This window comes from Nicrophorus vespilloides, unplaced genomic scaffold (assembly GCF_001412225.1).
Source record: "Nicrophorus vespilloides isolate i.1.1-1 unplaced genomic scaffold, Nicve_v1.0, whole genome shotgun sequence".
Taxonomy (NCBI): domain Eukaryota; kingdom Metazoa; phylum Arthropoda; class Insecta; order Coleoptera; family Silphidae; genus Nicrophorus; species Nicrophorus vespilloides.
In genome coordinates this window covers 43018-55466 of record NW_017095557.1, presented here as the reverse complement: position 1 = coordinate 55466, position 12449 = coordinate 43018, and the positions used below count along the sequence as shown (strand labels likewise).

Genomic DNA, 12449 nt, shown 5'->3' with positions numbered 1-12449 from the left:
AAAAATGGAAGCAGGAAAGAGCAAGAGTGAGAAACATGTCGGAGGGAGCTCGGTATTAAGTATTTAGTGCGCGAACAATCTTTGATCTTAGAAAAAAAGAGTTCATGATTGTATCGAACTCATTTCTCATTGTTCTTATGAGTCGTACAGAGGGAGAAGATGAAAAATAACGTTCCGGTCTCCACTCAAAATGTAAATATTCCTTCTATTCATTACATTTTTAATAAGAAAATACTAATCCTATAATCTATATTTCTTAAGAGTTTTTATTTCCAACTAATCATTAGATTATGTTAATTTTTATTACTTAAAATGAATTCAAATTTATTGACAGGATTGTCAATTTTAACTTCGAAATTTTAATAACAGATGTCGCCACCAACTTTTAACATTATTTTCATGATTGCACCAGTAAAACTTTTCCTTTTTTTCTTTAATTACTACAGTTAATCTTATAAGAATAATTAAGTAAATTATATAATCTCCTTTTAACTAAATGACCTACAATCATAAATTTATGCGTATTTCATGAGTTTAAGTGTTAGGTACAATAACCTGATTATATAAATTGCATTAGCACACTTTGAGATTGCATATCCATAGGTTTTGTTGGTCTGAGTCATTCTGTAAACGCATTTATATACAACTGACTAATCCTCTATGCGTGCTAAATACGACTTAAACCTACACAACAGTTATTGTCGCAATTTTTCTACTAACAATCTACTTCAATTATACATTTTTATATATAAGATTATATAAGAAAAATAATGGAAAATTTATTTAAAAACAAAATTTATTAGTTTATTTTGACCAAATGTAACATTTTTACCTATTCTGTGATAAACTCAAAATTTCAGAAAATATATGAGAACTTTAAAAATTTTGCCTTTTTTCATATATTTTTTTGCTTCAGTTTTTTTTACTTGTACAAATTGTTTATAATAAATGTAGAACTAAATGAATCATTTTAACGCATAATAAACTTACAATTCTTTAATCATGAGTCATTTAGTAAAGAATTTTCTATGTATGTAAACTTTTCTTGCCGTATGATAATTAAACCCACGCGCTATTTATTGCAACAATTTTCCAATTACGAATACAATTTTACGATTTCTTAACAAACATAATACTTTACTTTTCTATCAATGAAAATAATTATAAATTGTATTTCAAATATAAGTAGAACAAATTTATATGAATGAACTACTTAAATCTTATGTAATTTTTCATATATTCATTAATCTTGATTTAAAGAGATATTTCCAACTTTTAAGTATTTTTTATGTTCTAAGGATGTTTATTTCTTACTAGTTGACCTTGAGATCTTTTAGCACAGTTTATTATATAAATACGTGTTTTTTTTTACTATTGAAAATATTCCATATAAATAAATCATCTATTCAAGTTGCTTAACTTTTCTTTCAAATTTAAATAAGAAAATTATTTACTTACAATTCTCTAGAACAAATGTTTGTATATATAATACATCGCATAGTGCGGACAATATCAGGGAGAATTTAAAACCGGACTAACTGAGGACTTTAAAACCGCATAAACAGATACTAGGCTATATAAAAAGCAATCATTTATGTATAAAAACTAATTTTATGTACTATTTATTTATTTTGTTAAATAGTGAATCCGGACTGATCGAAATCGTATTTTGCTGAATTAGGAAACTATATATATTGTTCTTAATATAATTTGTTCAAAACAAATGTTTGTATATATAATACTTCGCATAGTGCGGACAATTAAAAACCGGACTAACTGAGGATTTTAAAACTGCATAAACAGATACTAGGCTATATAAAAACTAATTTTATGTACTATTTATTTATTGAGTTAAATAGTTAATCCGGACTGATCGAAACCGTACTTTGCTGCATTAGAAAACTATATATAAGTTGAGATTAAAATATGATATTAGTAATTTCCTGGCGGTGTTTTTTTCTATTTCTGTTTGGAAGCGAGTTGGAAGAAGAAACGGAAATAGACTAAGAAGACATTGTATCCAAAAAAAAAATATAAATTTGGATGCTTTGAAACGAGGTTAGATTAAGTCGGCATTTATCAATTTCGCCCGCTCGAAGGACATAAATTCACGAGGATTTGTTCTCTCGGTGAGAGCAAAAGCAACAAGGAGTAAGTGAGCGTGTATGTATGTGTATAAGAGCGGGTCCAACAGGTGTATATATTTTGTTCTCCTCTTGCAGAGAGCGTCTGCACACAATCGAATATAAACCCTGTTGGGTAATAATGCGGGCAGGAGCAATGGCTTGTGACCCTCCGGCCATAAATATCCTGGCGGCGGTCGTTGGGTTGCTGCTATACTCTCTCTCTCCTCTCCACTTCTCTGTCCCATCCACTTCACTCCTCAAACCTCCTCCTCCTCCGGAACCTAAACTACATCCTTAACCTACCCGACACATGTCTCAATTCCTTCCTTGTCCCCAAAAACTACAAGAGAGAAAGAGATCATATTTTCACGCGCGCCCTAAATTCTATCCTTAAACGCACAATGAGAGAGATCAAAGAAGAAGTGGACCAAAAATCGAGAGTGCAGGAAAAATAACGAATTATAACAAACCAAAAAAAAATGCATAAAGAGGAAGACACGATCCTTGCGATATTTATGGCCGTATCGGCGTGACCTTGACCCACACGAGAATTGATAATTTGTGGGAAACACTCGAATTATTCATTTATTGAAGCCGTTCCGTTGCATTACGTAACTCGCACAAACTTTCCAACAATTACTTATAAAAAAAATAAGTCAATATTTCATTTAATAACTTAATATTAAATTACAAGTCTGAATTTAATGATTACAATATTATTTAATTAATACATAATACAAATTATGGAAAAAAATCCAATGTTTAATTTACAAAAAAAATAATTAAAAATTTTCAATTAAACTTTATTTTATACTTTTACTTAATATGTATACAAATTATTAATAACATCATTATTTTTACTTACAAACCGTTAAAAAAAAATCTCAATTAAAAAAAATTTGTTAGAAATTTTCTAATAGAAGTAATATCTGATATTTCTTTATATTTATTCTCAATGTGTTTTCGAAATAGTAATAATACATCGTACAATAATCGCCTTTCAAATAGTTATAATTACTTTAGCATGTGGAGGTCGAGGCATAAGGACTTTCATATATCGTGAACTCGTTTAATTTACAATAGTAAACCAATTTTTCCAATCGCTTTGCGCAATGAATCATTGAAAAATAAATAACTGCGACGATTAAAGCTAATATAACACATTCTGTTATAAATTTTATTTATTTATTTCTTTACAAATTTTTATTGGCGCTAATTTACAGCAAAAGCTATAAAACTAAAACTTAAAAGTTTTTATAATTTTGTTTGTTAAATTATTATTAATAATTAATTAATGTTAAGGAAATTTCATTATTCAAATTAGACATCAAAAACTCTATTGATGACATCTGTGTTACGCAAATGACTAATGATTTTGTAAGCTGAGACAGTTATTAGATATAAATTGGGATATTTGGCATCATTGCAGACACATTGCTGTAATTAATTATTTGTAATTAGTACGAAGCTTTAAAAGAGACAACTACATTTAACAACATATTTAATCTTTCTTTCATTTCTAATTCAGAAATAAATAAATTTATTTTATTAATTTGTACAACAATTTATATTTTATGCAATAAAAGAAAATTAACAATTAAATATTTTTGTGTTTTCTTTATAATTCAAATTCTAATTGGTAAAATTGTATATTCATTAAAATATAATCCGGAAGTCGTGTTGCTTAACTTTTTTTTATAATTTATTAAACAACAATTTGTGTGACTATACGGAAATTATAAAGTATCTGTTTATAATTTAATTAATAAATTATGGAAATAAATATTGTAATAGAAATGAAAACAGGTTGAAGATGTAAAAGGCTATGAATTCTAATTTTATAGAAGGAAATATTAGAAATATGTCTGCGATTAAGGCGAAATTCTGGTAGTCGAGGCCAATTAATTAAGCGTAGATAAAGCGCAATAAATCTTTCGAAATATTTAACAGTTATTTATATATTCTAAATGTATATTAATATGTGAAAAGAAAGAAACTTAATTGAATTTGCATAAACGTTGCACACGGCTGTAGGACGTCCAGTTCGGTTCTTAAATGTCTTATTAATAAATCATTCGTTTTGCAACGGAAAATAGCCGCGCGCATTTTTATATGCTAATCAGAATGCAACAAACAACAAAATCTTTAATAATTTGTATATTTATTTAAACATTTTCTAGTTTTAGTTTCAATATGTTTTGTGAAACTTAGTTGTATTAAATTTACTGATTTTTTTTTTTTAATTTATGATTTGCAAATAATAATTTTCATAATTATATTGTACTTATGTCTTAAATTGTACAAAAAAAATCACTTCGAAATTTTCTTAATTTTAAGTTAAAACTAAATTAATTAATAAAGATAAAAGTTAGAATAATTATAACAACTTTTAACAATTTTAAAGAAAACCTTTACTAAAAATTATACTGATTTGTTTTGTAATAAGCTACAAATTTTAACATGTTGAAATATAGTAAAAGCAAGTAAACAAAATTTGAGTAAAATTATTGTCTTTCTTATAAAAAGTTAAAATCTGCGAAGACAAGTAAATTTTCAGAAATTATTACTTCCACGTTTTTAATTATAAACAAAAGTCATTAGAAAGTGCACTAAACTTTTCTATTTTGCCGTTTATCTTTGAAATTATATAAATGGACAATTGCGGCTCTCAGAGCCGCATACGGCTTTTTTTATAAGATATTGCGGCTCTCCGCATTAAGATTATAATGCTACGTGCGGCTTCCTAAACTTTTTTTTTAACAGCTTCAATCCAAAAACGTTGTTAACCCTATGTATATAATTATTGCTAAAGTAATTTAATATATTTGTTATAAGTTTCTTATTTTTTTTAAAGCTGTTGCCTTCATTTTGAATCATCTGCTCTATATGCAAATGGTTGAATTATTACTTTACTCGAAGAAAGGAAGTGCAGTGTGTGAGAAGACTAGTTTTCTGCCAAGGTGAAAACGCTTTAATCATTGTCTCACCAAAAATTAATTAGCAAACTAAATTTAAATGCAAATTAAGCACGCATTTTTGGGTGCGTTTCTTACGTCTTCGCCTTTGTTTCGCGCTTGATAAATGAATGAAAACATTAATAATTTTTTATAATACATATATAATTTTTTTTTCGTCGGGTGGTTATGAGGATAAATGAATGCCGGCATCGATGGTAAATAATGGTTGACATCCGGGCCTCCGTATCGCGACCATCTTTTAATGATACTTTCTTAAGTTACGTTATGGTTATAATATGGTATAAAGTATGGCGTATGTTATGTCTTGGTTCTTGATGAGGAGCAGCGGCTTGGTACAATTACCGTCTTTATGCGTACGTGTCGATAAACAGATGGGCCGGCCATGATAATTAAGATGTTAAATGCAAATTTCCCCGTCCAGACCACGGCTCGCCTTCTCCGCCTCCTCCTCCTCCACCTCCTCATCATCCTCATCCTCGGTATCAAGATATCTTTGATGCTCCTTTTTCGGTTCGCTTCGACACTCGTCCTTTTTTGGTCAAAATGGAGAAGGAAGGACAAGAGAAGAGTTGAGAGGAGAAAGAGGATGGAGGAGATGGCAGCAATCGCTGCACACATGGCTGCTTATTACTGAATAAATTATCGACATTTAAGGTGGAGCCTTTCTCGATGCGAAAGCAACTTTATCATCGGCCGCGCAAGGACCTCGCTGTTGGGATAATAAAGAATGTAAATACGCTATAAATTACGTTGTACGAGAGGCGAAACGCAAACACATCTCTTACACGCTGTACCCGAGACCAAATGATACAACAGCTTCAACAAAAATAACGTATACACCTTTTTTTTTGTTGTTGTACCTTGTCGGGCTGTTACAAAGCAGGAAGAGGATATTTTATTAACCGCTAAAAGGCTCCCTTTTTGTCGACTTCTCCCCCTGTTATTGCGGTGATTATTGTGTAAATCTGTGGAGATTGCGAGACTTACGACGTGCGGATTTTGCACCCCTGGACCGAAGAATCCTCCTCCAATCTACTCTGCTCTCTCTCTCTCGTATTTATACTTCGTTTTCATTTCTTTATGCTTGGATATTCATACCCTGGGGGCTCTCTCTCCGCACAATGCCGTGTTATTATCTCGTTCGCCAATAATTGCGGTCAGAGAGGTTTACATCTAAATTATATTTTCCATCTTGTTGCAGAGTTATAATACTCCGCTGCGCAATATTATGTATACATATTGGGTCTATATCAAAATCTCAACAACCGAAATACCGACAATCAAATTTCTGACATTTCCGACATCGACCGCGTTAATATCCCGACAACCATAATCCCGACAGTATCAAAATCCCGACACGATCAAAATCAAGAAAATTTCAGCAGTATTTGTATAATTTGGTTATATTCTAGAAAAAAATAATGAAATCTATATACATACATAAAGTATACTCAATGTTTTTCTTCACCATTAAATATCCACGCGTACAAATTTAATCACTGCCTTTATGTGCCTTTTGTGTCGGGATTTTAACACTGTCGGGTTTATGTGTGTCGAGATTTTCATTATCCGAATGTCGGGATTTCGGTTGTCGGTATTTTGATCCAAACTAATAATTATTGGGTCTATACTGAAGTCATCTCTTCACTATCTTCTTCTCTACGTTCAATTAAATTTACAAAGCGTTTCTTGTTTTCTCTCCTCAACTGTGCCTTTACTTGTATCCTATTTCGCAACAAGTACGGTTATTGAATATAACATTTTAATTGCACATTTTACGACGCCGAACGCGATTCATTAAATCCGACTCGGATTTCGCTTCAATTCATTTCCAATTGAAGCGATTCAATCGACGAACAACAACAAACAACTCTCATTCACTTTTTAATCTTTACTTCCATTTTTTTTCCCTTCTACACTTGTTTTGCATCACAACGCATAACAACTTATCAGCAAAATCTATATGTAAAACAATTAATTTGTTTCCTTATCAAACTCGTAAATTTATATTTAGATTTATTGATTTGAACTGAATTACTTTCCAGTTTATCAATTTATAATTGAAAACTCCTAAACACAATTTTTTATAAAAAAATTTCATTAATAATAAGTAACAGTTAATAAAAAACGTAAATTGCCTAAGCTTTGATACAACAATCGATTACCATTATGAAAATACTCAAGATTTTGTAGTTTTTATAAAATTTTAATTAAAAACTATGTAACAGTTTAGTAAAACCTAAATTGATTAAGTTTTGATATAACAATCGATTACTATTAAGTACTCAACAATTTATCGTTTTAATATAATTTTCATTAGAGAACGTTATGAAAATCTTAATTTTTCGTAGAACATTCGATTACCATTATGAAAATACCCATCATTTTGAAGAAATAATATTTTTGCACAATTTAATTGTTATTTTGTGTCTAAGATAATTATAAGCAATTATCTATAAGTCATTTAAGCAATTATAAACTAAATAATTATTTTGTTTATTAAGTTTTTTCTTCTGATTGAATTAAAATGTAATTACATTATAAAAAACTAGTGATAGTGAAACAATTATTTATATTTATTTATAGTATGAATAAATTTACTAAAATTATGATTATAATTAGAAATAAATAGAATTTTTCGAATCAATATGAATACATTTTTTTAATAATTGTATGTTGATTCTTAATTTAATAATTTAAATAATTAATTGTAAAATAATATTGAACTTAGATAAAATTAACATTGATTTAAATGTATAATGTAAGGAATTTAGTTAAATTAATAATTAGTATTATTGATTCAACTGATTTTTTAGTAAAAAGTTTCCACTTAAACTTAAAATATTCATAATAATTAAAGCCAGATTCATTAATGAAATAATCTGTTGTTAATTAGTTAATTGAAGGTTTTTTAAATATATAATGAATGCTCGTTATATTTAGGGGTTGGTATCGCTTGCGGAAATCAGTGGGTCTCGCGAGGGTTGACGTCGAGGGTTGAAAATAACGGGGTTCGATGAAAGAATGTCTGCAGCCTAGACGGTAACTGCGGGGGTTATTTCCCGTTGCGCAAAGTCCCAAAAACTAAATCAATTTACTCACTAATTAATTGTTACATAAAAAAAAACAACAAGTTTCCAACAAAAACAACCCAAATTTTGATTTATTTTTATTAATAGAATTTTTTTTAATTGTAAATTTTGTAGTTTTAATTGAAATTAGTTTAGGATTAAGAATTTGGAAAAATTGTCAATGTGGGACAAAAAAATGGATTTTTGGGACAAAATTTGAATAATCGAAAATTCAGTTGTTGCTTAACTTTCTGCAAATTGTGAATAATAAAAATAACGAAGGATAATTGTAAGTAAATTAAATTATTAAGAAAAGTCCTTCGACGGTTTTGGTATAATGTTATTCAGTGGCAGTTTATGGCCGGCGCACGCCTTGTAACGCCCCAGGATCTTAAAGGTCCCTACCTCCTCGTTTTTTTTTCACTTTTAATTTATGAAAATTTAGTATAATTTCCCCTCATACAATGTATGTGGTTGTGTGGCAACGTTTTTAAATATGGAAATTAACCGGAGGGTAAACCCGTCGCTAAGTTACGTTTTACATAAAACAAATTTTTGTTTTTATTATTGCAATTATTAAATAATTCAATGAATTCAGTATTATTGTAAAATTGATTAGTTTAAAATATTTTTTTTTAACAATTTTGATGAAAATGATTGTTTTACAAATCGTAATTAAATTAAAGTTTTTAACTAATAATGAAAATCATTCATTTTTACACATTTAATTAAAGCATTGAAAACATATACATTTTGTTGGAGCAAAATCTGCATTCTTCAATTAGAATTTTTGCAAAATGGAATTCTAGAGAAATATGTTTTGAATATCCAAATTTCATGCAATTAGTTTCGGGTTATAATTCAGGATCTTCATGCGCGTTACTTCAAGGATGATTTTTCTTTCAGTCAACAAAAAGGGTTGATTTTCCTTTCTGTATCCGTGAAATATAAGTATACGCAAATTTTATATAATTCCAAAAAAATAAAATAGAAAATTTGCAAAGTTTTTTATAATTAATTTTCGTTTAGTTTATTTTAATTCGTTAATTAAATTGTTTTTTTCAATCAAATATGAAATTTCAGTGTGTTTTTTTTAATTGGAATGATTGAAGAAAAGTGTAAATCATTAAAATAATTTCCTAATTTCCCACTTAGCTTAACATTTCCAGTTATACGTTTTTAATTATAGCTTCTTCTCTCCTACCGAAGACGACGACTCTAGTAAAGCGTCCATTTAGAATATAATGCGTTTCAAAGTTATTCCAGCTATTCCTTAATTTCTTAATTTCGGCATCTTATCGAAACGTTGCCGGAATAGTGGTTTCTTCGGTTCATCTTCCAACAGATTAAATTTAAATCAAAATGCACGTGATTTATGCGGGCTCGGATGTTGGATGGGAAAAGATTAGGAACCTAGGAATTTCGGTGTGCGTGCGCTTAACGGACACGGACACAGAAACAGACGCACGATTTATGGGCCTTAGTAGCAAGTTAACAAATTTAAATATTGTTCTGTCCGTTATCTAATTGTGTGGCGTTTGATGTTAGGGTTGATTTATCGTCGCAACAACATCCCTTTTTACACTAATAAACAGGTTACATGCACTTCTTAACCACTGTACATAATCATATATTGATGTAACTTTGTTAGGTCAATACAAAAAACTTTTAAGCGCATTAATTAGTACGCAAAATTATAATAAAGAAATTTGAAGCGTTATAAATAATTTATTTTACTTTTGATTTATAGTAAGAAATTTCTTATCACATAAATAGATTTTTTTAATTAATAAACATTTTGTCAAACTTTAATATTATTGTCATTATTTTGTTTGTTAATTATTACTATTTATTCTTACATAATTAAAATAGTAAATTTAAGTCTTGAATGTTTGCATTAAACTGATAATCACTAATTTTTTAACAAATAATTATTTTACATTCGAATACTTTTATAAGTAATTAAAGAATAATCAAATATTTCATTTGTCTTAACACAAAAACACTAATCTAAAGAATTTTATATTTCGCAATATATTTTTCAAAAATTTACATTGAAAATGTATCAATTTTTTGTAACATTTATAACTATCAAATTTTAAAAGCGTTTTTAGGAAAACGTTTAAAAATGTTCTCATTTTAATGTGTAATTATCACTTTAATAAGTAGTTTAAATAGTTATAAAAAATGAAACTTATAACTTAGTTTTTTTGTACGTAAAATTTTGTGAATGTTAATACTTTTGTATGTATGAAAATCAAAGAAATTTGTGATTGCTTATTAGAACGTTTCTAATGTTCTATGGGATTTTTATATATGTTTATAGCTGATTGAGACTTTATATTTTAATATCTCCTTGTATTTCATTGTTTTTGTATTTGATGTATGGTTTAGGAGAGAAACCCTATATCAAAAGTTAAACTATAAATTATAGGTAGTGAATAAATGTGGACTTACTTTGACCCAAATGAACTCGTTTCATCCATGGGTAGATCTGCGGCGGATTCTGCGAGCTTCCGCCTTTAGAGTTGTTATTGTTTCCAGACTTCTCGTTGCTGGAAGTCGAACTAGTGCTGGATGCCGGAGACGAGAGGTTCTGAGACGCGGTGGATGATGAAGCCTGTTTTCCTTGCGGGGAAGTACTGACAGATAGCGGAGAAGTGATACTCTTGGAGATGGAAACACTGGCGTTCGCCGAGGTCTGACTTCCTGCAAGCGGCGGCGTGCTGCGGGTCGGTGGGCCAGTAGTGCTAAGATCCTGAGGCGAAGCCACCCCCGTGGATGATGTAGAATCTGCGTATTTGCAGCTGGCAGCCGCGTTAAGCATGCCAGGACTCTGAGCACCGGGACTGGCGTGATGCAGGTGCGACGGATTCGTCGGGATCCTCTGCGGCTGCAGCTGGGTGTAATCACCCATCGTGGGTTGAAGCCCATGTCCGGTGGCCGGCGTGGCGTAAGGGTGCTGCGGGTACTGTGGACCGGGCACCTGGGGCGGCGAATAACATGCCGGAGGGTAGCTCGCTGCAGCAGCTCCATTGGGGTTGTAATAGTCTGCACCAGGGCTCGAGGCCTGCTCCGTCGCGGCGGGTCGCGCCTGCTGCCCGTAGCACTGGGCCAGAGAGTTTACGAACTGGTAGGAACTCATTATGTTGTTCAACATCAAAAACCAAAAAAAAACACACTTGTGAGAGAGGTACGGATCTCGAAGGGAAAGGTTTCAACAAGGGACCCAATTCAAACTAGTGTCATTTTGGGTGGTCACTGTTCTTGGGAGCTCGTAAATTTTCAAGTCCGGAAGTCCAACAGTCACTGTTGATGATGTATTATATAATAAATAAATACACTATCGGTTTTGTTGAGGGACGTTGCACGAATGTTACTCGGTGGTCCTTCGAAGGGTTTCCTTTACCGTAGTGGCACGTGGATACTACTGAGGATAGAGCGCGTTTACTACTAATATCTCAAGTGGATGGACGCTTCCGATCATCTGATGGATATCATCGCCGGAGGAGGAGGTATGACATCGCGACTTAAACGAGTTGCGACCACTGAGACACTGCCTTCGACTGGATCACGTGGAGGCTTTTATGATAGTGATAGACATCCGCGTCGGGACGATTGCGTAGCGGCGCCACGACTGCCCAATACCACGCGTTGATTGGGTTTAGCGTGCGAGGATGCGATTCAACTACTCCCGACTTCGGTGAGGAAGGACGGAACGTTCATCCTGTATAGGTGTTGAACGGAGATGGCCTCTGCTGGTGGGGACTACTCTGGAGTCGCGTGGTTTGCGAGCCGCCGCCCAAGGGGCGCACGCGCGAGGTGGAGCTTCGACAGAACGAGGCGGTCCCAGGACTCTCCAAATTGATAATTTGTTTGGGAATTGTTTAAGATTTGACGCTCAGCTGAGCGGACCCACCGGAAAAATTCCTGACACTTTTTCCATCCACCATCCACCAAACAGACCCACACACACACATCTATATATACATATATATACGGACTTGACCCAACAGCGATCTGGAGGAGTTCATTCCGGAGGTCGTAAATATCCTCAGTGGTATATTATTATGACAGAGTGAAGACTATTAGCCCCCTGAATGAAGTCTCAACAGTGGTTTCGTCTGATTTATTATCCGGATTCAGCCCTACATAAACACCTTGATAACGAGCCCACTTCCAATCCTTGTTTTCATTTCTGCTACATCTTAACATATCACTCTCAGAAATTAGTGTTGTTACAGCAAAACATCTTCCTCGTGAGTCCCTGTGCG

The 12449-nt window shown here is 31.9% G+C and overlaps 1 protein-coding gene across 2 annotated transcripts in view; it reads right to left on the bottom strand.

The window, feature by feature from the left end:
• Positions 1–11819, bottom strand: part of LOC108556602 (homeotic protein Sex combs reduced-like) — a 34401-nt gene extending 22582 nt beyond the window's left edge. For both annotated transcript variants that reach the window (XR_001890824.1, XM_017912776.1), the window contains exon 1: positions 10633–11819. Coding sequence is in view for 1 of the 2 variants with exons in the window: in XM_017912776.1 (XP_017768265.1) it covers positions 10633–11335 (703 nt within the window). In the remaining variant the exon portion in view is untranslated. The remainder of the gene's footprint in view (positions 1–10632) is intronic.
• Between the last annotated feature and the right edge of the window lie 630 nt (positions 11820–12449).